This window comes from Branchiostoma belcheri, unplaced genomic scaffold, assembly GCF_001625305.1.
Source record: "Branchiostoma belcheri isolate BF01 breed outbred unplaced genomic scaffold, Haploidv18h27 scaffold71, whole genome shotgun sequence".
Classification (NCBI taxonomy): Eukaryota; Metazoa; Chordata; class Leptocardii; order Amphioxiformes; family Branchiostomatidae; genus Branchiostoma; species Branchiostoma belcheri.
In genome coordinates, this window is record NW_017804365.1 from 372,242 (window position 1) to 399,705 (window position 27,464).

Below are 27,464 nucleotides of genomic sequence, written 5' to 3' on the forward strand. Positions count from 1 at the left end.
TAGACCCTTGTTTTATCGGGAAAAGAGAAAATCGTTATATCACCGGAGTGAGAAGAGAGTGTCTTTGTGGTAAACAGGGGCGGTTTGTTGAGGTACATTAGCATGCGGCAAGCGGCAACACTGGAGCCAGCTTGTCGGTACATATCTGACCCCACCGCGTTTTTACGCGCATGGTTTCTGCCCAGGAATTTTATACGAAACAATTTCTGCGCAAATCGCCAGGGTGTTAGAAATCCAGCGGAATTGGTAATGAAAGTCAGGCACACGACCATGGGGATATACCCGCCCAGACTATGACCTCATGTTTGCACAACAAATACTGCCGATTTTGGGCAGCGTCGCACGCGACCATGTCTGCTATTGGCCGATAACATCTGCTGGCCCCGCCCCCTGCCCAAGGCCGTGCCTGCCATTGCGCCCATTCACAACGAAAACGCGTCCATTCGTTCCCAACTTCTGGATACAATTATCTACGGTGACCAGCCTGGAGTTATCAACACAGGGCACTTAGTCCAAATTTGGTCTTCCCGCGGCAGACGTCATTGGAAGATTTTCCCAGAAACCGAACAGGTAGTGACGAATCAACTCACGTTACGGAATACCGCCCACTCCATGTTAATCACGGGAAGAGTCCTCCTCCCCAAGGCTTGATTGACACATGGGTTTTCAGCGCCGAGTTGTGGATATAAAAAGCCTCTCTCTTCTTGCCAGTGGTGTTCGTTCTTGTCTAGCTGGTAGAGCCGACGTTATTGTCAGTCTAGCACCGCCGTGTGCACTTATCCTCGAGGTTGTCGCGAACTTATCTGGGATTTTATCGGAGCGAACTCGAAGCTGCGCCCGTCCGACCAGGTAGGACCCTCGAGCGTCCCCGGCGCGAGTTACGTTGTGGAGGCCCGAGGATATCTCGCTTTTATATTGAGTTTTTCAATCGGCGAACGCAATCTTTTTCCGTCTTTCCAACTACAAAGTGTTCTTTGGTAACTTTTCCCGTGTACAGGGAACTTTGACAAGTGCGAGGGAAGCAGCAAGTAGAAAGGACGGCGTCAACAATGTGGAGAGAGAGAGTTGTGAGATTAGCGCTGTGCGTGCTGTACGTGTTAGCTGTAACCGAGCTGGTGATCGCACAGGAGAAAGGTGGGTGCCTCGTCTGTTTTGTCATTGTTTTCTTCTTTCTTACGTACACTAGCACTTCGCATGTGGTAATCTCTGGTTACGCTGATTAAGTCTCTGTGAAACATTTTTTGTCGGGATTTAGACCTTTTTGTTGGCCCTTTGTTGTCGCGTCTTCGCTTTTGCTTTCAAGTCGCCCTATCTCAGCGTTGTCCGTGACGCCTTTTCTCCTCGATACTTTCTTCCAGTGCGGGTAAAAAGAGCGATGTTTGACCTGTTTGAATCGACGAGTCTTGGGGCGAGCACACAGGGAGTGAAGAAAGTGCGGGGGCTCGATCAGTATTCACCGGCCTACAAGTTCCACAACCGGCCCGACGTCGACTTGCCGGCCAGCCCCGAGGCCCAGGCCAGCATCGTCGACGCGATGATGTCGAATCACGGCTTTGTGTTCGTCGCGGCCCTTCGGCAGGACCGGCGGAACCGTGGCACGCTCGTGTCGGTCGACTCGCCCGACGGCAGGACCAGATACTTCGGCATCCAGAGTGACGGCCAGACGCCCTCGGTGGACGTGGTGTACATGCACGAGGGCAAGGAAGTGGCGGCCTCGTTCGACGGCGTCAACTTCGCCACCCGGGATTGGCGCAACCTGACCTTGGTGGTGCAGGGGGACCTGATCGCGCTCTTCGACGGATGTACCAAGGTGGGCGAGCAGGGCCTGATGGGGAACATCTTCCAGACCGTCCTCCAGCCCGGACAGAGCGAGCTCCGCCTGGGGAAGGGTCTACCGGCCCGGGAGGCCTTCGAAGACTACAGGGTTCGTTTTTCAATTCTTTTTCACCTCTGTTAAACCCCCTTTTGACCCATGTTTATCAGTTTTCATATTTGTCAAACGGGCACCCGTCACATTGACGACATAGTCGACAGTATCAGAGTTGCTATGGAGACGTAATTGTTTCATGACATTTAGTGTATGATGATGTGCGTAATTTGTAAGGATCAAGGATGAGGCTGTTAGAGATTGTGTGATTTTGTGGCTGTTTATGCTTGAAGCTAAACGATGACCCGGTGTGCGGATTTATGACCTGCCCTGCGAGGCGGCGCGCCAGCACGCTGCGCCCAGGCATGTCAAGTCCACGCGCGGGGTAGCGCAGCCGCATACCCCGTCATCTGACACCTGTAACCGATACTTCCCCTGCCAGCTCAGCTGGCGTCCACCCAAACAACACCACCACGTGTCCTCACGGCCAGCCAGAGATGGGGTTGCGCCTGGTGTCATGATACCCATCCCCTGATGCGAGCTTCCTCTCTCCTGACCTGTCCTTCCTTGGTGGATTGGATATCTCTCCTGGCACTTACCCAATTTTTTTTATTCCTCGCTACATTCGCCGATTTACTGAGGAATTTTTTGATTGTTTTTGACAGGGTGTGATGCAGAGTGTGAAGTTCATCTTTGGAATCCCGGTGTCCAACATTCTCCACCTGCAGGGCTGCGCACCGGACACAGGTAAGGAACACGCGCGGTTCGTTTGATCGCCTAGCCCGCCAAACAATCCAACCCACCTCGGCTCACCTTTGACAAGTTGGAATGTTTTTATCCCAGTGTTGTGCCCCGGGGTCTACTGACGTGGTAGACATTGTGCACTTCTACCTGCGTCACAATGGCTTTCCGTGCCGACATGTATGCGAGACAACGTATGCCCCCTGGGGATTTCGTCATTGGCTCGCAAATGCATTGTCCCAGGCTTGGATCCAAATTCTAACGAATGTCACCTCTGTGATCTTGAAACAGACGGCTCGGAAAGTTATCGTAAGAGGATTGGGGGAGACAAATTTTTGAATACCGTTCGGGGGCAGTGGGGGAGGTCGGGGCGGGCAGGGTGATTCCCCCAGCCGGTTCAAACCGTACCCGGTAGCTGAAAATGTTGATGTTGTGCTACAAATCACGCACGCTGACAAGCTCACCCCACCCCGATAACAAGTGCTCGCCGAGGGTGTTTAAACACGGCTCACCTAATCATAATTAGAACAACATGTCCCAGACAAGCCCCTATCTTGATTATAGCGTATTATTGGTGCAGTTTAATCCAATTTCAAGAGACACGTCTTTTTAATTACAGGCTCGATGATGGTTGATTTAGACCCCCGTCGTTTTCCACTCTAATTCGCTGAAGTATGTTTTTCATATACCGAATTGACCAAAGTTTTTAATAGCGAGTCCACATGTGTGCGGCGTCGTGTTACAAATGGTCCCCACAGGCTAGAGCGTTTGCAGGTGAAGAAAGTCTACATCCCTGGGCTGCTACTGCGTTTCTCTTTTTAATACTTCCCGAGGGACTTTTACTTTTCGCTTATGTGAACTGATAGCGGTTTTCCCTGTGGGAAAGTGACTTTTCTTTCTGGTTAGTGCTTTCCGCGACCCTCTGCGGTTTTGAGTCAGGCCTCTAACACCCGATTTCCAACCAAGGTTGAGGATTACTCACCACAGAGAGCAGGATGTGCTGGCTTGCGGTTGGCACGGCCAAACTTACACCTGCGCTTCTTGCCTAGCTCAGAATGTGTGTCACGTCCTAATATAGCCTCACTACTACCTATTAATACAAGTATCGTCCCACTTCCGTCCGTTGGTCTATCATTTGCCACGCCTGCTCTTAATAACAAACTTCCTGTACACGATCCGCAGAGGCCGAGCCAAACCTTCTAACACAAATATTTGAGTTCCCTTCTCGACATTTCCTTGGAAAAGTTTAACAAGGAAGGAAGTCACGTCTCTCGCACCGACTACTAAACTTCAGGATACGGAACTCGCACCCAAGTCCGTAGCTGGACTCATTGTGCATTGTGTAGAAGTCCCCTCCTCCACTGTTTGGATAAAAAAATGACGACTTGAGTTGAAGTGTACAGCTGAGCAGTGCAGGCAGGCAGGTCACAGACATGCATCTCTGTGTGATTTACAATTGCGCATTGTGCAGTATCAAAGAAGCACGGGGGAAGTGTGGTCGGGTTTTTAGAGTTTAAAGGTCTCTCCTCTTCTCCATCCCCGGAAGTGGCCTGAGTTGAGTGCTGTTCACACGTGTAACACTGGTCCCTTGTTTCTCAATAAACGTTCGATTGAAATTATCAAGGGTTTTCTTTCGCCCACGGTAAGTCAGTAAGTACCTCTTCACCTTTTCCTTCGTTCTTTGGTACGGGATTCAATTGTCCCCAAATTGACATTTTCGTCTCTGTAATGAGACCTTTGTAAACCTCTTTGGTGTTTGTGATTCCTTTTTTTGGTTAAAAAAATGAACAGTCTGGTGGGCACATGTACCTTGGTTACATCGTTTACGTGAGAGAGAAGAATGTGAGAAATTCCGGAGGTTGAGATAGGGCACATAGACAGTATTGTGCTCTACCGCCCTTAGGGATTCGCCCTTCCCCGTAACTCACATGGCATCGCATAGACAATTTCCTTGGAGAAGGCTAGTACCTTAGGCTACATATCGTCCTCTCTCGATCCGCTCAACAGTGCACACGCTATTTGCATTTTCTGTGGTGTTTTTTTGGCTCTTGCCCAAGCGTTCACGTCATAGCTTAGTATTTAAATCCTATGGCCAGCAGCGCAATTATCAAGCGTTATTAGTGAGGTTAGGGGACGACTACATACGGCCCATTACACACATTCACACCAGAGGGAGATCAGAACACGCGAATCCAGGAAAAAACAAATCCTCTACACCTGAGATTGCCAGAAAAAATATTGCCAAAAACATAAAATTCTCGTCACTTTATTGCCGAAACTAAAACGAACATCGGAGGAGCGTAGGTCCAGCGTAAAAATACCAAGTATGTCCATGACGTGACAAGTAACAAAGATCGCCGCCGACGTCCTTTAGCCGTACTTTGTGTTGTAATACCTCATTACTTCTACCTGGGAAGTCCCATCCAATACATAAGCTCCGAATATTAAAGTATTTACCAGTGGGTAAAAGGGCTTTACCATGTGCAAGGCGTTAAGCTGGGTGCTGGGTGTGTGGACGGTCTGTTTTGAACTAAAAAGCCACGCCATGTCGGGGAAGGTCATGTGCGTTTTGGAGAATTAGCCGTCGCAAGTACCCTAATGACCCGTACCCAATCTGTGCCACTTAAAAACAGTTCAGGCGCCAGGCTGGCTTGCGAAGACACTGCTTGTTGTTTAGAAGCGGGAGAAAGTTGACTGCCCTCGCATTGTTGGTGCTCTAACATGTCAGTTTGATTTAGTCTCGGTACTGAGAAGAATTCTTCTGACGTTGATGAAAAGATTATACTCTCTGCGTGTTTTGTGACACATGTGTGACCTTTGGTCGCTTGGGGACACTGACACCCTGGGTTTCGTATACACCATTAAACATTGTACCCTGCCCAAGGCTCTTCTGGGAAAAGTTAAGTTTTAGAGACCCTCAGTACTTCAAATTGTAATTTCACTACAGAGAAAAGATTTGCAATGTTACCTATTTAGTCCGCTTAAGAAAAATGTGCCTCTGTTTTATGTTTCAGGTTCAGAATACAACACAGGTAACATCACCCAGACCGCAGCTGCCAAGAGCAGCGTCCTGACCAGGAAGTTCAAGCTCATCCCCCAGCCCACCGACGAGTGCGAAGTCTCCTGCGAAGACCTGGACGACTTGAAGAAACAGATCAAGGATCTTAGAATTCACCTCAACAACGTGGAGGATGGACTACAGAAGATGGTGGGTGTTTTGACTCAGTGATCTAGCCAGCACCCGTCTTTCCGTCATTTGATGGAATTTTGCTGTCCAAGTACATTATAACCATTTTACAAGACATTGGAATGTCAGTCTTCATCTATTTAGCATTTCCTCTCTTACAATAGTTTGGTCTCTTTGTTGTTTCTAGTGGGAAGAGAACAACATCTTGAGGAAGCAGATCGGCGCTCCTCCACATGGAGGCTGCTGGGCGGAAGGCCGTTTCTATGACAACCATGCGGACTGGGTGGAGAACCGCTGTACCAAGTGTCACTGTCAGGTAAGACATCTGCTCACTTTTACCTAGTAATGTGAACAAGGAATATTTTGTCTGTCAGTAGGCACATCCTTGTCACAGGCACATTTAATTTGTTGGTTCATGGATTTGCCTGCTTCATTTTTCTCTGATTTGCAAAAAAAAAACCCCAACATTTCAGCCTCTGAATCAACTCTGAATTGGCCTCAACAGTTTAAGAAAGTTCCTTCTCTTCAGAGTTGTTACAGTTTTTTTTTCATCTATCAATGCAGTGGTTTGATTAAGAGTTTGAAATTCACTGTTTAAATGGCTCCTATCGTAGCATTTGGGGCTATCATAGGATTCCTTTTCACCCAATCGCTTCATTTTTTTTCTGAAAAAAAATCGGAAAACCAACACATCAAATTGGTGTGGCCTTAGGTGCCTGAGGAGTTTGTCCTCACACATATGAGCAAGTATTTGCTGGTCCTGTGAAATGTCCATTGATCTGATAAGGGTGACAAAAAGTCACGCCAGGACACATTTCTGGAAACCTGTGCCTCTTGGCCTGCAGGGGAACTTTCGTACTTTGTGACGAGACAATAAGAAATACGTAGAAATGAGTTACAAAACTTTAGATCTATAGGTCATTTGTAATATACCTTATATTTTTTTGCAAAAGGAGAATTTGTTGCCTAGAGAACCTACAAATACAAAACTTGATGTGAATTGTACAACAAATGCTCATGAACAGTGGGCTAATTTAGAAATTATGGCATCAGCAACTTGCTCTGAATGATTGCATTGAAAAGTGGCTTTCATTAAAATTTTTCTGTCAAATTAGTACATGTTTTGTCTGATGAACCAATTCAAGCTTGGCATGTCTTGCGGTCAGGTCACATACTTCGCATTCCTCCGCATAGCTCGAATATTTGTACTAATTTCCACCTGAAATGATTGTACGCCCCAAGCACCTCACCTTAATAAAGGTTGGAGCCTCTTAGATAGAGACAGTGTGTCTTAATTTGAGGACAGTCCTGGAGAATCTCAAAAGTCTGTTTTAGACAAAGAAAAAAGTTCACTGTTCAGTTGGCTAGAAATCTGTAACACAGGTATCATTGCTTTGTCATGCAACTGATACAACGCGTGTTAGTCGGGTCAAAGAATGACACTTATGACGTAGATGCAGTCACCGTTACTAAATATACCAATGACTAATCAAATCTCAACTGTTCTGAATTTAGATTGATCTTTGGAGTGAAAAAGTGCCAGTCCTCTGTTGTAATATTTTTTTGAGACTGATACGAAGCACGTTTAGACGGGTCAGACAATGACGTAGATGCAGTCACCATTACTAAATATGTTACCAATGACTAATCAAATCTCAACTGTACAGAATTTGATTGATTTTTGAAGTGAAAAAGTATCGAACTTGCATTGTAATGTTTTTTGGAGTGAAAAACTACAAGATTTGGATGGTGTTATATAAACAGTTAGTATGTCTTTATTTGATAGATTTTCAGTTTTAGTTCAAAAGGTAGAGGGTGAGCCACCAAGGTGCTTTGCACATTTCCACCCGAGTTATTTACCTTCCTCACTATGTTGACTGTCGAATAGCTTTCCAAACACCTCATCTCGCTGTTTGTGTTCAGCACACAAGTTTTCGCTGTTGCCTGACTGTGAAATATTTTGTCTTTCCCAGGATTCCAGAACTACATGTCAGAAGATCGAGTGCCCGGCAGTCCAATGTCTCAACCCAGTTTTCGACAGCGAGTCTGACTGTTGCCCCTACTGTCCCCTCAGTAAGTAGCCCCAAGAACATGACTCTCCAACTTTCTAAGCAGTGTTTGTAGCCTCGATCTGTTTAGGACTATGTCTGTTCTATCAGAACAGATGTATGCCTAACCAGAATGGCATCCAGCCTTGAGTGTTTTGACTGACATCAAAAATGTTCCCGTGACAACTGGACTATTGCAGCATTGGTGCAACCCTGTCATTCCTGAGTATGTATGTTTAACAGGCAGGTCAGCCTGAGGGCACCAAAAGAAAAAAAAAGTGTACGCAACATTGGTAACGTATCTCAACATTTCAATAAATTTCAAATCAACCACGTAGGATCTTGTGACACTTGGTAGAAGGCCCGGTTCTGAAGGTAGAATATGTGAGCCACTTGTGTGTACAGAGAGATGTTTGTGGGGAAAGTCCGGCCCGGGTATGGCACAGGAGTGTGTACATTCCGTGTCATACCGGTGCTAGTATCACGTCCGTACGTGTGATGATAATATGCCAATCCCTTCCAGGTGGGGACGACGCGGAGGTCGGATGGAGTCAGTGGTCCGACTGGACGCCGTGCAGCGCCACTTGCGGACCCGGCACACAGCAGCGAGGCCGATCGTGCGACCGTGTCAACTACCCCTGCGACGGTCCCAGCGTAGAGACCAAAGTGTGCCTACAGGACGACTGCGACAACAGAAGTGAGTCCACATTCTCTTGTACAAGACAGAATCTTATGTTTTTTCTTTCAACGGAGATGGTATTACGGCTTGCTGACTTGGTGGCACGATCCTTTGCTTACCAAACCCTCATCGGTACACACTGAGTACACCTGGACTTCAGGCGGAGTATGGAGACCAAATACAGCAGGGAAAAGGGCATGCCCTGGAATGTGCTGTAAATAAGTAGCCTTCTCTCCCTCACAATGGTAGCCTCTCCAAGTAACCAGGGATGGGTGAGAACATGTACCCACAGGCAGGCTAGGTGTATTTTGACAATGCAAAAAAAAGAAGTGACAAATGGTAATGTATGTCTGGCAGAGTTCTTGGATTTGTAAAATAAAAACAACCCACTGTCTTCCTTCACAATAATGACATGCACACAAAACAGCAATTCATGTGGAGGACAGACGTGGACAAGTGCCAGTTTGCATAACATTACAACCACCTTCTCTAATCCCTCAACCTTGGAGAATAAAACGCTCACGTGCCCTAGAGCTGTTTGTAGATCGCTGGCTAGAAAACAGTCGTATTGGGACCTCATCACGTGTGAAATCGCTTGACGTGTCTTTGGAGGACTACTTGAGTGTTGAAAATGTCCCTTTATTCATGCAATTAAACCTGCATGATCTAGAATATTCGGAACATTTAATCGGAAAATGTAAAAAAAGGTGTAGCTATGACATCTGCTCGCTCCCTGATAATGCTTGTAACAGTAATGCACAATCATCTGGAATGAGACTATTTGGCGACTACCTCACCGCTACAGTGCAAACATACATAACAAATGCTTAGTCAGCGTATGATTAGAATGGTTTGATGTCCTACTTCACTGCCTGCCAACAAAGATTGCCTGGGCATCTGTCACTTATGTGGTGACAGGCTAGCCATGGGGACATCTTAAATCCTTGTCAACACATGCAATGCTCAGTCACTACATATGTATGTCAAAGGCTATGGAAACTTAGTATCCATAAGATTCTAACAAGTATGACTACAAACCAAGTAATAGGTTCTTCAGATGTGTAGCAAACTTTGTAACTTATATAAAAATGTGCTACATTTAGTAATATGGATGTTTCCCTCCCCCAGTCCCCCAGAATGGAGGCTGGAGTTTGTGGACGCCGTGGACATGCTCTGTGACCTGTGGCGAGGGCATCACCACCCGCATCCGGACCTGCAATGCACCCACTCCGCAGCTAGGTGGCGAGAACTGTCTTGGAGACGGACGAGAGAACAACATTTGCGAGAGGGAGGCATGCCCTGGTAAGACGGTTTGGTCCCAATGCATATAACACTAAAGAGGAACTGGTGTTGTATTTCTTTCAGAAAGTAGAAAATATAGTCAGTGTCAGCCTTTTTTAGCTTTCGTCAGCTGGCTACTCATGATTTGCTACCTTTTGCAATTCAGAAGCGAATTGTGGGGAGGGACAAAAGCTAAATAAGGGCTGATACTCGGGCTTTAGAAAAGTTACTTCGACGTGTGTGTCTAGAAAGCTGTTTGAAGCTGCCTAGACCAAGTTACGCTGTTTTCAGCATATAGCCTCGGATGACTCTAATTTTGGCGTCTTCTACTCCTCTCCTGAACAGTTCACGGCCAGTGGGGTCAGTGGTCGCTCTGGGGCCCGTGTTCGCGTACCTGTGACGGAGGCACCAGGGTCCGACAGCGCCTGTGTGACAGTCCCGCGCCGGCGTACGGAGGAGACAAGTGCCAGGGCCAGCCCGCCGACGTGGACCACTGCAACACCGAGCCTTGCCCCATTGGTCAGTACATAGTGTTGACTTCTGTATGAATGTATACATGTACTTCTGTATGTTCTATCACCTTACTGTTGACTAGCACTGCAAGAAATGCAAACTTAGTGTATGGATGGATAAGTCCACAGCCAGGAGAAGGGTTAACACATTTATTTTCACTCTACAAGTTACTAAGCTTTTAACCGCATAGGGTTTGGGTTAAGGTAAAAATTTGAGAAAGAAAATATATCAAGTGTGATACAAAGTACAAAAGTTGTGGCAACGTCACATCTACTGCATAGTCTAATGCCAAGAAAGTCTGCGGTAGAGTGGCGCCACCAATTTCACGGAAGCAGAGCTCTCACCAAACAGCTTACAGTCACCTTTTGGACTGGAATTCCTGGTTCCTAAGTTCCCACATGACCTAAGTAACACTGTTGTCTCTCAGGACCACCAACAGCCACCGTAATCCTTCAAGTACACACATTCCCCTTCTTCTGCCCAGTTTGAAGAAACACTTGAACGTTTACAGATGATAATCAGGTTAAACAGGGACACCCACTTCACTGTTGGGAAGAAAGACGGCGATTCAACTCCAAACACCCTGACTGTCTAAACTAAACTCCCCATTGAATTCCCTTCATTGTACTGTCAGCTGACCTGATTTGGACTGTTTAGAAGACTTTCTACATCTGTTAGTGATGTAAGACTTTATCTTTATATAAAAACAGATGGATGCTTGTCCAACCCCTGCTTCGCCGGAGTGGAATGTTCCAGTACGAAGGACGGGAAGTACACGTGCGGTCCCTGTCCCGCCGGCTTCGAGGGTGACGGAGAGTCTTGCACTGACATTGATGAGGTGAGTTTAATGCAGATGTAAGCAACCTTTATTGATTAAATAGTAAAAACGCCTGTTCATTTGCCAGTAAAAAGGAGCGGCATGGCATGCCTGACTCGACGTGACCCCGAGGTTGGACTCCATAATAAATAATCCTGTCTGTCCGCTGCCGTGCGACTGCGGTGCGCCAGAAGAAGACTGACAGGTCTGTCAGCTGCTGCATCTCATTAGTGTCACAACTACACTGCCAGATAATTTTCTCATTTGTGCCGCTCGACCGCACCTGGGGGAAAGACTGTCTGTTGTTTTTCATGTTCCAGCCTGGTGCTGGTGTGACGTTAATCGTGCAAGCTGCATGGGTGCAACCCCTCCATTATACCACCTCTGCTAAAGGCTGCTATCCTTGACATTTGAGTTGTTTATTGTCAGTCCATAGCAGGCGCTTCACTCTTTCCAAAAGGCAGCGTTAAAGAGCCACATCTCATTACCTTTAGAGAAAAAAAAGGTCAAATATTTGTTCTGGCAAAAGCTTTGTCACAAAATATTTACTACAGGTCATGATGAGACATTGATGACAATTCGGTCGGAAAAAGAGATTCTGAGTAAATGACAGTGGTAGTATTTTAGGTCTGTCAGCTGGCCTGAGCAAATGTCAGCAGGCTGCTGGTACAGTTTCAGCAGGTTGGGGGCTGTAATATTTATGGCCAGGGGCAATTTTGGCCAGATGCTTGCAAGTTTGCATGATAACCTTATTATGTTACATCAACCACTTGCCCCCCACCCACAATAGTAGTCAACCCAGCTGCCCTGTTGGTCTTTATACATACATTTACTGCTCTTTCTCATGTACATGCAAGGCCATACAATTCATTTGGCCGTATGTCCGTGCTAAATCTGTTCAGAGTAAATGGCTCGTGTAAAGGCCAAACTACTAATTCTATTTAACGAGCGGGATAATCAGCTGATTCACGATAGTGCTCTTTAACATCCTAGAAAGCACTTCAGAATAAACAGTAAATAAGATAGCCACGGACCAAACTGTGTAAAACAGTGGTTGCAATTGAGTGTGGAGAAAAACTTGGGAAAGTGTATGAAAAAGGAGAAGACTATGCTTTCAGTTTGATAAGCTCAAAGTATTTGTTCCAGATCATGTTTTACTTTAGCCTAAGTAATGATGTGCTTTGACAATGACACTGAATACTTTTTCGTCTGTCCCTCCAGTGTGCTCTGGTTCCTGACACCTGCTATGTCCACAACGGAGTGTCCCTGTGTAAGAACCTGGGCCCGGGTTACCGGTGCCAGAGGTGTCCTCCAGGCTACACTGGCAACCAGCCCGGCGGAGTTGGTATCTTCATGGCAGAAAGCAACAAACAGGTAAGACCAGTCGTACTGTAATGTTCACAGAAGCTAAAGTTCTCAGTCTGAGAAAAACAGACATGTTGGCAGCAGGTGCGGCAAAAAGAAAGTCGGCCAGTAAATTATTTCTTCACGGTAATGACTAGTTCGCAGTACAAAAGTGACCATACAAACTGCAAACATGATAGTACCGTAAAAAATCGTGAATTACAGTATCAAGCTAGGACAAGCTGGGAACATTCTTAATTTCATTGGTACCCCAGAGACTACTCTGCTTGTCTTTGCTGTATCAATCAGATATCTTTTGATCCGAATGTAGCTCAATATACGAAAGAATGGAGTCACCTTCACCTTTATACCAATTTAGATCTCGATGACGTGCATTGACCACGTGTAGTCAAGTTAGATATTAATTTAATCATCTGCTTGATTGATTCCCACACCAGTAAGCTGTGGTCATTATGTGTTACCTTATACCTGGCACCTGTGCTGTCATATATATCATACCAGTACACTATAGAGGTACTCTTGCTCTGTGTAGCCCACAGCCAGTATTTAAGAAGGGAAGCAAATTCAGAGAACCAGTGTTCTAGCCAGCCTGAAATTTTTTTCCGTCAATTTTGTTTGACATGTTGAGCACCAATGGTGCAAAGCATTGCGCCTGAGGCATGACAATCCTAGGGCAGTCCAGGGCATGCTCCCTTTTGAAGTCTTGATTTAGACCCTCTGAAACGCAATTTCCTACACTTTGAGTTGTAAATTTTTCAAGTAGACTAAGCTAAGTACTTTGATGACATCTCTTCCCATGTCTTTATACGATGATTTTTGTCCGTCAACGATGACAGGTTGGGCAAAATTTTGGTCATGAGCAAGGAGCTTATGATAAAACATCCCCGGTCATGAGCTAGTGGCAAAATTCCGTCAAATGATGGAAAGACACTAAGATAGTATATGCTTTAATGGTGACATAAAAACAGCCCTTGTAAAGAATTGCTGACTGATATTCCGATGTTCTTTCTCCACAGACATGCCTGCCCGCCAACCCCTGCAGGGACGGAACTGACCAGTGCCACTTCAACGCTGAGTGCAAGTTCCTCGGTCCGTTCATTGACCCACTGTACGAGTGCCAGGTAAGGCAAACACGGCAGTAAATACTGACTCAGCACACAGGAGCGATACACGTGTGTGTAGCATGCTTTCACTAAAGCTTCACTCAAAGACTATACTTTTACATGGTAGGTGGGAACGAACACGAACCCGAAGCATCGCCGACCTCACGCTCAATCACTGACAAGTATCTCTCAGTGTCAGAACAGTGGTGTTGTTTGACAGATGACGTGTAACGAAAGTATCAAAGGCAGATGAGTAGCACTAGGTCAGGGGCATCAGATTAGCCTTATGTAAGAACAGATGGGAGATGAAGGGACTTTGAACTTGGATCATTACACAGCTGCCCAGAGGCTGTTTGCCTCAGAACCACATGAGCAACTCTTGATCCAGCTGCTCCAATGGGCTTTAGTTGTCTGTAAAAAATAATGCTACAACTTTGTCTTGGCACACTTAAAGCAAATAATCTAGACACATCTGCTCTACCATGTGAGATGTACTAAACTAATCTGAAAGAAGCTTAGAGAGAAAATAATCAACTCGACTGTATGGCAGTTGTTGCTTGTGGTCTGTTTTTAGCAATTTAGCTTGATTTACAAGTAAGCGTGGAGTATAAGAAAATACTGCCAAAAGTGCTAAAATGCATAACTGTTCGTACAGTGATAGGTTGATGAACTTGCACCTCATTTTGACTTTGTGTAAATCACTTTGAGGAACTGGTTGTTTATGTGTCACTTGCACTGTTGGGCCGTCACTTCAATTATCTGTGAATGGTCCAATTTCTCCAGCAGAAAAAGAGATCAGTAGTATATAGCCTGTAACACTGATTTTCTAATCCTTCAATATGACACTGTAGCCTTTGTCGAGGGCTGCTGTGAGGGTAAATCACTTGACACACTTTAACCCCTAAGCTCTGACACGTATATTGTACAAAAAATGGGGGTCAATCTAATCAGATTTGTGTATTCTCTGTTTGCCCCTCCTGTAGTGTAAGGTTGGATATGCTGGGAATGGCATCCACTGTGGCGAGGATATTGACTTGGATGGTTATCCTGACGAAGACCTGCCCTGTCTGATCGGCAACACAACCCACTGCAAAAAGGTACGTTCCACTTTACGGGTGGTACTGTCGTTATTTCATCCCTTGTGGACTCCAAACCGCAGAAGGTCGCCTTTTGATCCCTCTCAAGGCGTGCGAAGAAAAATAAATGGGAACGCTGCCGATGTGACATTTCCTCACACCAGAGTTAACAACCAGAAAGTTTGGATAAGATAGCGGGGCGGAAGAAGGAAAAACAACATACTTCAGAAGCCTGTTTTTGTAGCGTCTTAAACAATTGACGCAACAGTAGCGGTGTTTGCCATGGCAGGAGGGAGAATAGCTTGGGAGACAAGCACTTTGTAAAAGGGGAACCCCTCGGATTCAGATGGCAAAACAAGTCCGGATATGGGGTAGGGGGTCGTTACATAGGCTGGCGAGTTGGTATCAGGTACCCGACTAGGGTTCACTGAAGGTCACCGAGTCTAATGGAAAAGTACAAGTTGCCACAAGTACGGTTTGCAAAATGTGCAGTTTTACACCGAAACTTATAGACAAGTTATGTAGCCCTGGGGTGTAGTACACTGTGTTGAGTAGGATTTATAGTTCTAAAATGTGTCTGGGATGACTTTGTAAAAGGGATATCTACAGATTACATGTTGCCTCTAATCTGTGGTCTGAGACCCAATTCACTGCAAGGAATAATACTAACCCTGTATATCACCCCTAGGGACATCAAAGGGTTTTGATGAAAGGGTTTTTCCCCTGGAAAATTCCTTTACATGGAGATACATTCTATAAGCTGCCCTATGGCATGCTGATGGGGACAAATTATAGTGTTTATGGTAGACTTCACTCACAAAAGAATCTTGTATCTCTTTTATTTCTGAAGAATCTTAATGGTACATGTAGAAATGCCTATGAATTTTCCACAATGACTGAAATTTCTTTTTTCTCGTAATCTACAGGACAACTGCCCATTCCTACCTAACAGTGGACAGGAGGACTTTGACAAGGATGGCCAGGGTGATGCCTGCGATAGAGATGATGATAACGATGGCATTCCTGACAATCGGGTAAGCACACTGGTCTGCACGTGTCAGATCATTTTGTACAGCCTCGACCTTTCTAGAACTAACATTTTGTGACTTTGTCTGGAACAAATCACATACTTTGAGTCGACTTAATTGACGATGCATAAAACTAAGCCAGACGGATGGCTGCTGGTTGGAATGTTGAAGGGACCCGTGACTAAACAACATGCAGAAGAACATTTACCGGTAACATAAATAAAGGGTTCTCCTTGGAGGTTGCCTCAGACATTACAGGAAACTGACAAGTGTGACACCAGCACTTCAGTTGTCAGACGTGTTTGGTAACGCAACATCAATGTCCATGTTTCCAGGACAACTGCCCGATGGCGTTCAATGCCAGACAGGACGACTACGACCGCGATGGATGGGGCGACCTGTGTGACAACTGCCCGTACGACCAGAACTTCTACCAGAAGGACACAGATGGCAACGGAGAGGGAGACGCCTGCTCTGTAGACATAGATGGTGATGGTAAGTCATGACGATAAAATGAATCTCCACTAATAATTTCTTGAGGTGAAAAGCACAATCACCAGTCAAATAAATAATTTCCTGCAACTGTATAAACTGTATAAAGTTGATTCATTCCTCAAGCTAACCTACATCTATCACAATACAGTTCCTCAGTAAGACATCAGCAGCTGCACAGTTCTGACTTAAAACTTTTATTTAGCCTGTCACTGCAATTTTCTGCAACTTAACACACACAGACACACACTAATACTTGAAGTTGACGGTTTTGGTATTGGCTCTTTCCTCAGGACTGCGGAATGAAGTTGACAACTGCCCGCTGCATTTCAACCTCAGACAGGAGGATATTGACGGTGATGGAGTCGGGGACGCGTGCGACAACTGCATAGTCATCGCCAACCCCAAACAAGAGGACTCCGACTCGGATCTGTTTGGCGATGCTTGCGACAACGACATTGACGTGGACGATGACGGTCTGGAGAATATCCGGGACAACTGCCCGAGTATCCCCAACAGTAATCAGGTCAACCACGACGGTGACGAATTTGGCGATGCCTGTGATGATGATGATGACAACGACGGCATTTTGGATAAGGATGACAACTGCAGACTCCGCGCAAACCCAGACCAAATAGACAGCAACGGTGAGTTCACTTCACTTTCAAAAGTTCCCTTTGAGCAAGGGGCATCAACAGACACAGAACTGTACTGGCAACAATGATCTAAAAGTACTTTGTTTCAAAATAAGTCGTGTCTAGCCAAGCTAAGTCACTTCAAAGGGAAGTAAAGCCACCAGGAGAAAATGGAAAGAATTGCCTTTGGGATGAAAAGGTTCAAAAGGACACCGATAATTGTTGATCCAAGGCAACTACTGAGTTGTAGGGAGTTCTAATCGATTTGGGTTTCTTTTTGATAAGTCTTTTCAGGTCCATGAAAAAGAGAATTTACTTCCATATGCCTTGAGCTTCACTCCTCATAGAGTATTGTTTTAGATCTATAGTCAGCAGGATGCTAAAGTTGAGACAGTCTACAATCTGTAGGAAACTTGAACCCTAACAGTAAACTGTCTGCCTGGAGACGCCGCGGCTTGTCGTGAAACACCGCTGGGAAACAGGTTTGTCTGACTTCTGTCGTCCTTTTGTTCCAGGTGACGGACGTGGAGACGTCTGCCAGGAAGACTTTGACGGTGACGGTGTCAAGGACAAGGATGATGTGTGCCCAGAGAACGCCCAGATCTCCAGGGTAGACTTCCGTGACTTCCAGATGGTCGCACTGGATCCAAAGGGAACATCGCAGATCGACCCCAACTGGGTCATCAGGAACCAAGGGAAGGAGCTGGTGCAGACAGTCAACAGTGATCCGGGCATGGCCATAGGTCAGCAACCTGTCATTATCGGACAGCTTTGATTGTTTGCATGATTTCAGGGTACAAATAAACATAATAGACTGGTTACTAACACACCATTACGTTTCAATCTTCTGCTACAGTCTGTAAAATTGTCTTCACCTCATTGATATATCAAGTCAAATGTTTATACCGGGTAGTTTTTGGACCAATACTTGTTCAACTGCAGATTCTGTTAGTCTTAAACGAAAAGTAGTGGATGCTACTAGATAAATACCTGTTCAACTACAGAGTCTGCTTAGTTACTGACAAAAAGTAGTACTTCTGACAGTTTTCAAAATCATACCAGTTGCTGGAGTAACAATTTCCTTGTGTATCTCATTACCTGGGTGTCTAAACCTTCATTGGCGTATGTGTTACAGGAGTTGACAGGTTCAACGAAGTGGACTTTGACGGCACCTTCTACGTGAACACACAAAAGGACGACGACTACGCGGGCTTCGTGTTCGGCTACCAGTCCAGCCATCGCTTCTACGTGGTGATGTGGAAACAGGTCCACCAGACGTACTGGCTCTCCAAACCTTCCATGGCCCACGGCTCAGCAGGAGTCCAAGTCAAGGTATGCCATTTCACCTTTGTCCATAGTTGCATCATCTTAGAATAAAACACCTGAGGGCTTTCCTTCATTCCTACCATTCCTAAGATCCTATTTATTTCTGCCAGTCCATCAAAAGCGATTCAAGTTGGCAGTCTTGGCATGAAATCACAGGGCAGGGGTGTTTTGGCACATTACAGGTTTCAAAATGATGCCGTTCTTCATTTTTGTACGTAACCTTGGAAATTGTTAGTGAGAGGACGTACTGTATGCAGCAGTGAACTACCATATCCAGAGCACTGGTGGGTGGAAGATGAGTTCATGAACTGCAGAAGACAATTGATGGCAGTGAGATGTTTTTCTTGGGGTGGAGAATGGATGGGATGTTGTTCTGCAAATGGGTTGACCTTGTAGGTCACAAAACAGATGATCTTGCAGAGTGCTGGTTTGTTGTAGGCGAGTCAGTCCTTTTGGCTTGTTTGCTTCAAGGGCCTTTTACGTCAGGCAAACTTTTATCAACTAGAGTCCTTTCTTTAACTTTTGCCCCTTTGTTTTATTTTGCCACAGAAATTAATTTCAGAGTCTTAGCTATCATTATTTGATTTATATATTAGAGCACAAGTTAGGTATATAATCTTGAACAGTGCTTTTGTTCATGACTAAATTAGGCAGTATCTGTTCCAATGTCATTTCAAGGACAATCTATCCATACGAATGAAGTCCCTAGCCTGGCCCAAAGAGGCTCTTTGTGCAGATGCTGCAGTCCAGTGCCTTTCGTCTGAAATAGGCAACAGGCCTTTCACCAGAGATAAATCTCACTTCATTTAGTGCGTCTAACTAGAGGTCAAATTTTTCAGCAAACAGCAAGGTCTAGTGTGACCTGTGGCTGCCCCCTGGATGGGTATAATGGCCTGTGGTTTCCTACCCCCTCCCTCTGGCACTTTCTCACAGATCCAAAACAACATTGTCTCAGGCTCTACCAGTTGAACTAGGCACAAACCTAAATAAACCAATGTGACAAATAGGATGTCAATAGGGACTCCTTGAGTTTTTGCTCCCCCGGAGATGGCAAAAAATGCCAAGTCGGGGGCCGAATCAAAGGGATGCTTGCGCCGACACTTGCCAACACCAAGCACTGCTCAGGCGTGGGTGCTCTGGCTGTCCACAGTAGAGAGATAGAACCAGTGTTCTAGCCAGCCTGAAAGTTTTTCCATCACCTCAGTTTTGTTTCACGTTTAATACATGCATGTCAAGCAAAAATGCTAGGGTGTCTGGGGGCATTCCCTCCCCCCCCCCCCTCAGGAAAATTTTGTAGTCTTGACCCTCTTAAATGTTATTTCCTGCAATTTGGGAGGCAAATATTATTTTGCTTGTAGACTAAGCTTAGTTTAATGTCTTTCCTTAACTTAACACACTGATTTTTGTCTGTCAAAGACGACAGATTGGACAACATTTTTGTCCTTCTTGAGCATCATAGGAAAGACGAACGTTGGCTAGAACACTGGGTAGAACACAATTGCAGTTTGTTACAATTAATACGAAATTAAGCCCCTAGCAAGGCTGTAGGACTGGAGTACAATGGTGTATCTGTTTTGTTAGGAACCCTGCTGCCCGTCATGTTTACATGGTTTGATTGTTTTGATTCTTCCAGGTGGTAAACTCGGAGACAGGACCAGGAGAGGCCCTGAGGAATGCCCTGTGGCACACTGGAGACACTCCCGGACAGGTAAGCATGACGTCCCACTCCGCCACTTTGTAAACAACTTGTTGTTTGGCACAAACATTCACACTTGGATAGCCCTCTACAAAAATAGGCGGGTCTGTGCCAGAAACAATAATGTAAAACGTTTCTTGGGAAACCAGTTTGCAATCTGCTGATTAAGTTTGAAAGAATTGCTGAATCCAGTTGGGTTCGGATTATTGTCTTTGAGGTGTAATTTCTTTTATTAAATTAGTTAAACTTGAAGAAAGCAAAGCAACTCATATTACATAGTTATCAAAGAGTAGGAATTAAATGCTTGAGATCAAAGACTAGTCAAAGTGTGCAGTGAAGTGCATCAGTTGGGTAGAGTTGGCCTTGGGATATATATATAAATGGATTGCAGCCAAATAGGTTTGTGATCCTTGACATGTGCCCGGTGGGGGGTACTTTCATGGCAGTTTGGGACCCAGGATATTTCTCCTAAAGCACAAACCTGGAGCTTTCCTGTAGAGGTTGATAGGCCAAAGCAAAGTTGAAGACTGAAACACTAGTAATTTTGGACAACAGTACTTTGAAACTGACTGTTTTGGGTACATATCCATAACTCAAATGTGTTGTGTGTGCGGCCGCCCTGTCACCAAATGCCTCTCCTATGTTGTGAGGAGAAGTGCCCTGTGTACGTGAGTGAATGCGGCAGTAGTGTGTAAGGTTCTTATGGGGAGACTGACGACCATGACATGGAAATTGGGAACCCCCTGAGAGGCATGGCTAATGGCCTAAGTGACCCGTCTTAATAGCAAGATGCCAGCTCACGTCTGACACTGACTAGACAAACCAAAGGTTTCAAATTGATTGGCTTCATAGATGTTGTAGCTCTTGACCAGAATAATCACTTTTCTTGGCTCTGTGTGCCTGTAGACACACCAATGAGCAACAGAAATTTTATAATAATCCCGCTCAATTTTACACATTGGTTTGGCTGTAAACTCAATTTTTTCTGACTTGCAAAAAAAAAAAGTCAGGTTCTGAATCAACTCCAAAATGCTCATGTTTTGGCCCCAAAAGTTGAGGAAAAATCCTTGTCTTCCTAGTTGTTACACTTTTTCCAACTAACAATGCAGTGCTTTGATTAAAAGTTGAAAATCCATCCTTATAAACCAGCCTAGTATGTTGACTTCATGGCTCCTATCGTAGCATCTAGGGCTATCATACGATGCCCAGGTCTGTTTTTATGTCTAATTTTTTTCCCACGGTTGCGTCATACTTCTTCTGAAAGAAACAAAAATCAGAGAACCAACAAATGAAATTGATGTGGCCTAAACATGCCTTCATTGTACTTGCAGGTGAGACTGCTCTGGCACGACAAGAACACCATTGGATGGAAAGACATGACTGCCTACAGATGGAAGCTGAAGCATAAACCAGACTCTGGACTAATAAGGTAAGAACAGTTAGCCTTGTGCACACTTCAGGTCTGAACCTGTGCTGAATGTGGCCACCGCCATAAACCAAACCACGTGCAGTTAATCACATGTAAACCTCACCAACGTCACTGCATACACAGTTTTCTGTGTTCACAAGTCTCCCCAATATGGACTCTTCCTTCAAACAGCTTTTCCATAATTCTGAGGTTTAAGTTTTCATCACCTCAGCAGTTCTATATTAATCCAGTCCTCCATCCACTGCCCTGGTCCCCTGGCCTCTTAATTATAGAAAAGGTCATAGAAAGGGGTCGTGCAGCTAGGGGAGCAACAGTTACTACTGTTTTACTATGCCAGGGCTCGAAATCCCACCTGCATATGCAGGTTAGTGCAGTCATATTTTGAATAAAGTTTCAATCAATAAAGTTTCTGAACAGTTTTTTTTTCAATGACCCAAAACTGAGTGGTGCAGGTAACAGTTGTCTGGTGCAGGTATGCACAAAGAAGGATTTCGATCCCTCTATGGTCATTACTATCACTATACCTTGTGTACAATGTAGGTGACTGTTATTTCTGCTATTGTGTGACACAACTGTTTTGCTTTTTGTCATTTCCAGGGTGACGTTCTATGAAGGTAGTAAAGTTATGGCCGACTCTGGGGATCTATTCGACACAACATTAAAGGGAGGTCGCCTAGGACTCTTCGTCTTTTCACAAGAGATGGTCTTCTTCTCCGATCTGAAGTACAAATGTGGTCAGCAAGGTGAGAACTCGGCTTATATGTACAGTCATGTAGTTACTGTTCAGGTGCTATTCATTGATAGATTAAAAAAACCTTTGTTAGCCCAGGCAAGACTGGTTTTACACCAGTAAATTGTGTCAGCAAACTTCTTCCATGCCCCAACTTCACAAAGATGTGAATTTACAACAAAGCTGTGTAGCTTCATCCTGGAAACAACACATTGTCAAGGTAACTTGTTGTTCATCCAAAGTTGGCCAAATAAAGAACAATCTTGAACTACTCATTGCCAATGACAGACAAAATGGATTCTGAGAGATTTGGCATTGTCAACCTTGGGTAATCCACACTACAAAGGCAGTGAGGTCACGTCAAGGATAACTGAAGAAAACAACAGTAGCAGAACCGCGTTCTTATTCTCTCGGATTGACGGAACTCCCCTCTGATCCACTACCGCTCGCAGTGTCGGGGACGATTAGAACTAGGCTTTAAAACTGGCCTATGACACTGGGAGGGTTAGGTGTGTGTAATGATTTTCAGAAGAAGTGCAACGTGTGTGAAAGTATGCCGTTGCGAAAGGGTACTTTACCACCCCTCGGGCTCTAACTCAGAATGTTCTTTGATGTGAAATGTGTATGGTGGACTCCAGCCAAGGGAAATTACTCCGTTCATGTTTTCTTTTTTGTTTTTGTAGCCTTGGGGGAAATGAGAGGAAGTGAAAGTCCTTAAGAACTGATTACTTCACCCACAGCCTAGAATTTATTTTGTGCCAGACAGATTAAAAACTAATTTTGAACAGACTTGCCATTCCCGCATGCCGCACCCTTAACCGACTCACCTTGTGACCATGTGAACTGGGGCAGGCTTGTTTTCAATTTGAGTCTGTGCCGCTGTAATGTCTCCACTTTGGAGGAGCACGCAGAGCGGGGCGGTTTTATTGGCTAGAGTTTCGGCACTTGAACCTGTTTGTGTCGTCAAGGATATGATTTAAGCCTGTTTTCTTCCTGTGTAGCTGGTTGAAATTCCTGCGGTTAAAGCTTGAAGGCGGCTCCATGGTTACTGGTATAGGGCAGGCAGCACTATTACAGGCAGACAGTACAATTATGTTTGGCCATAGAAACCTATGGTTAAATACACTGACACAAGCCTTCATGAAAGTACTTTCCCACATTTCAATCTCAAGAACTTATTCTGCACCAAAGAACCACAAGGGTCTGCCTCCAAAAAATAGGAAGAAAACAGTAAACAAACCCTACTTTGACATCAGACTGGACCAAAATTTTCAACAACAACAACAAAAAGGATTTTCAAAGATATTACATGTATCTAGGGACTACATCATCTTACCATAGTGACTTCTGAGTGGTTCCTTTAGCCACATTGCATGTGTAACTAACACCTCTTTCTCCTGCCCCTTGCAGAGGCCTTGAATTGATGACGGTTGAGAGGAGGAAACCCATCAGGTGCTGGGCAGCTGCTGACCGACCTTCTGAATGACCACACCCCGCCACCTGGTGCCTTGTCCACCCAACACTACAACAAGACTTCCACTGTTTTCTTATCCCCCACATAATATCGTTAAGTACGTAAGATTCTTGTCAGACCTTCCCCCCTCCCTCTGTTTTTTGTCATTTGTTCTTCCAACTTCGGACTATCTTTCTGCATTGTATTATTTATTTGAAGAACTATATTATTGTGTAAAGAAAGCTATTGGTATTTTATTTGAAAGCCTTTTAAGAGCCAGTATACTTTTATTTACTTTTTATAATGTTCTTTTGATGTAACCAGAGGTGTAGATAGCAGATAGGAACCTATGACAGACTCCTCAAAGAGCTAACAGTAAAAGATATACATCGTGTATGAAAATTCTCTTCTAATGTTTTATCTGAAATGGTTGATCTGTTCAGCTTTAAGTTCTGGCTTGGAAAGTCATTGCTTTTGAACCAAAGTGCTGTTGACAAAATTCATCTAGTTGCTGCCACAGAAAATAAGGAAAGTACATGTACTGTGTGTACCCTTTTTAATTTTATCTCAAAAAGCCAATGATGAGTATTTGAAGTGTATTAGAAGAGAATTCTCAGACTTTAAATTCAAGGAGGAAATTGGTAAGAATAGTTGCATAGTTAATCACAGCAGTTTCTATCATAACAGAGCCAGTCATATAAATATATAAACGACAATGAGGAAATGCTATTTCAATCGTAACAGGGGTGAAGCATTAGTAGTTTGAGGTAGGTCTTAATAACGATTTGCTTTCCAAGACAACTTTTCCAAGTTGCAAATTGGGAAAGGAATGAGGGCTACTTAGCCATAGATTAAAACTTAACATTTTTCCCGGTGTTGGAGACACAACTCTGGAAAAAATGCCCAAATGTCAATCATGTATGTAATAATGGATAGCGGCAAGCAATGTGTAAATATACTGTTGACATCCGTGTCAGGATAGGACTCACTTATGCAACAAGCTGGTATTTTTGCTGCCCCTGATACATTCCATAGTCTGAAAGTCAGCAAGGCATTTAAAAGCTGGGAGTCTTTTTTTTTTACCTTCATGGAAAAAAATGCTTGTGATGTTGACGAGTGTTTGCAACTTGAGATGACAGGGTACTACTATTTATGTCCTAGCCATAGGTCGTATTGTGATGTTTTGTATTTATTGAACAGCAGTATGAGATTGCTACTACTGCTTTGTAAAAGCAGCAATAGAAGATGCATTCAAATAGTTTTAATATGTACAGATTTACCCATTCTGCTTTACCTGTTAGAGATATAGCATCGAACAAAGGTGTAATAAAGGTAAGATGATGTCTTTTTGTATGGAAAATGACTGAGTATGTAAAGATGGATATTCCCTGAACTATTTGTATATTTAATTCTGATTGAAAGACTTTCAACCTCAAGCTGAATGGGCCATTTGTAGATATTTATTTTTGGACGTTGTCTGTGATTTTGTAATATTATGGTTACAAGTTGAGTGTCAGCACTTAAAACTGTCTGTGCTAGTGTCTAATCCTAATAAACTAAAGTTACTGCTGAACGGTGGCTGGAGTCTGAGTTGTTGTGTGTGGAAGCTTGATTATAAGCACTGTACAGGTCACATAATGGACAGTTAGGTCCCACCTGTTGGTCTATTAGTGTTTCATCGGAAAAAGGAAAAGAAACAGACACAAGCACAAGTTGGCATACTCAATACCACAGTTTGTTGCTGGTGTGCTAGTATGTACATGTATACACAATCTTACAGTATTCTCCTTTTAAGCTTTGTAGGATAAAACAAACAAAAAAGCGTACAACTGGGAAAACTACAGACGTGGCCTATGAAACTTTGAAACAAATTGGGGTCAAGTCTCACAATCCTTTTGCAAAGAATGTTGATGGAGGAAACAGAAATGTGTATACACAGTGTCCCCCGTGAAATAGCTTGAGATGGACCGGTCCAAGAGAGCATGGCCCTTGCTGATGAAAAGGGATGGAAATGTAGGCCAATGTAAAGTTCATTCAAGGGTCAAGTAAAGTACAAGAGCATTGTCTGGGAAAGTCTACAATTGACCTAAATTCTACACTTAAGTAGGTCAAGACATGTACATGGTAAAAACATTATCTACAACTGCTGTAAATGTTAACCTGCGATCTATCTCCTGGTTTGTCACTTTGACATTGATATTGAATCAGACAGAGAGGTGAACATGCTGGAGACACCCCGGAGCACGCCCTACAATTGCCCAATTTCCCAAATGTAACAAGTTTATTGTGGTATGGAGTCAGGACTGCTCCCTCATGCATGTACATGTGTAGAAGGCATTTCCCAAAGTTTTGGCACAACATAATGTACATTCAAGACACCTGGCAAGTGTTTCCAATTCACTGGTTCTATAAATCACTGCAAAGTTCTCAACACATGGCATTTTGTGTTCCAGCAAGATGGTACACTGTGTATGCTGTGAGTAAGCTACATGTAGTTATTGTGCAGAATAGAAAAGTATTGGATACAAATAACACATGAATGTAGATCACATTAAATGGAGAACCATCTTTAAATAGACTCCTGGGTGCTAAATTCATTCACCAGAAATAGTTACATCTTATAAGACAAGAAAATTAATGGCATAGGGCAGGGTCTAAAGCAAAGGAACTTGCCACCGTGGCAGCCAAGACAAGAATGCAGACATGTCTTCATCGTACCACTATAAAACTGTCTTCCAGTGACATCTCTCAAAGGTTAGATCAGGGGTGATGTACCAAGAATAGATCTACTGATCATTGTTAATCATAACAGAGCTGTAGCAAAAACAAGAATCTGTATGTTCTATGACAGGGGAATCTGTGTACAAAATATTGTACAGACTCACAGAGACTGAGTGAGAACACTTCAGACACATGGAGCGGACTAGCACATGCCATCTGCAACTGTTTTATAATGTCAGTCTTGCAAGCCAGCACTGATAAATTAACTGCCCTCCAACAAGCGTGTTGCCATGGCAAAGAATGATTGTGAAATATAAACAAATCTTATAGGTATTGGATAGGAAAGAATTACGGTAAATCACTTTATGTTTGCATTAGCAAAAGTTCACGGTCTGAGAAAAATTGACGCGCGCGGTGGCGGAAAAAAAAGAAAGTTGAAGAATTATTTGTTCGCGGTACAGAAGTGACCGTGAAAACCACAATTGAAAGTACTGTAAAAAATCATTATTTATAGTACCCTAAAGATAAGGGGGTGGGGTCTCAGTAACTCAGTAGACAATCAGTCTCACTGCAGCATGTACAAATGTATAGCCCTATCTGACAGCTATCTTTCCAGCCAGCCTTTCTGTTTACTGTAAATCACATTATATTCGCAGTAGCAAAATTTCGCGTCTGACAAAAATGGACGCGTTCGCAGAACTAAATGTTCAAGGTGGCGGCAGGTGCAGAATAAATCAAGTCATTCTGTTTGTGGCAATGATAAATTCTGGGTACAGAAGCAACCATGAAAACCTTGAATATAAAACTACTGCGAATATAAAGTGATTTACAGTACTGCAGTCTTTGAACTAATTTGAAGCCAACTGAGTAAAACCTCTGTACGAGGCACGCGATAATTTGGGTCTCAGAGCCATGAGGCCAACACACCAGCACCGTAAAGATACTGTAGATCATTTTTATTATATTCACTGAAGCAAAATTTCACAGTCTGAGAAAAATGGACATGTTTGCGGAACTATATTTTCGCGGTGGCAGCAGGTGCAAAAGAAAGAAAGTCTGTGAACTATTTGTTTGCAGTAATGATAAATTCGCAAATATAAAAGTATACCGCGAATATAAAGTGATTAACAGTACTGCATGGGAGCTCCCTGTGGTATGGTTACTAGGCTAGTTCTCAGGAATTGCAGCTACACACCACCTGTTATACAGATATACAAGAATAATTAATTCACTGAGGATTTAGTAGAAGGAAGGTGTGGACAAGTTTCTTTATTAAT

General features: G+C 44.1%; 1 protein-coding gene across 1 annotated transcript; it reads left to right on the forward strand.

Annotated features, from left to right (window-relative positions):
* Positions 1-421: 421 nt before the first annotated feature.
* Positions 422-25,039, forward strand: LOC109484912 (thrombospondin-2-like). The gene is made up of 23 exons (XM_019788263.1): positions 422-849; positions 998-1,134; positions 1,359-1,924; positions 2,533-2,614; positions 5,623-5,816; positions 5,983-6,111; positions 7,769-7,868; positions 8,367-8,540; positions 9,651-9,824; positions 10,149-10,322; positions 11,027-11,154; positions 12,355-12,507; positions 13,515-13,619; positions 14,585-14,698; positions 15,604-15,711; positions 16,041-16,200; positions 16,491-16,844; positions 17,348-17,575; positions 17,968-18,164; positions 19,792-19,866; positions 21,186-21,283; positions 21,881-22,026; positions 23,424-25,039. Exons 2-23 carry the CDS (start codon positions 1,050-1,052, stop codon positions 23,435-23,437), a joined length of 3,558 nt encoding a protein of 1,185 aa, XP_019643822.1. The 5' UTR covers positions 422-849; positions 998-1,049; the 3' UTR covers positions 23,438-25,039.
* Positions 25,040-27,464: the final 2,425 nt, after the last annotated feature.

Coding starts and splice junctions, on each gene's coding strand:
- LOC109484912 (XM_019788263.1), top strand. CDS start 1,050: ATGTGGAGAGAGAGAGTTGTGAGATTAGCGCTGTGCGTGCTGTACGTG. Junction 7,869..8,366: donor TTGCCCCTACTGTCCCCTCA/GTAAGTAGCCCC, acceptor AATCCCTTCCAG/GTGGGGACGACGCGGAGGTC. Junction 16,201..16,490: donor TGTAGACATAGATGGTGATG/GTAAGTCATGAC, acceptor CTCTTTCCTCAG/GACTGCGGAATGAAGTTGAC.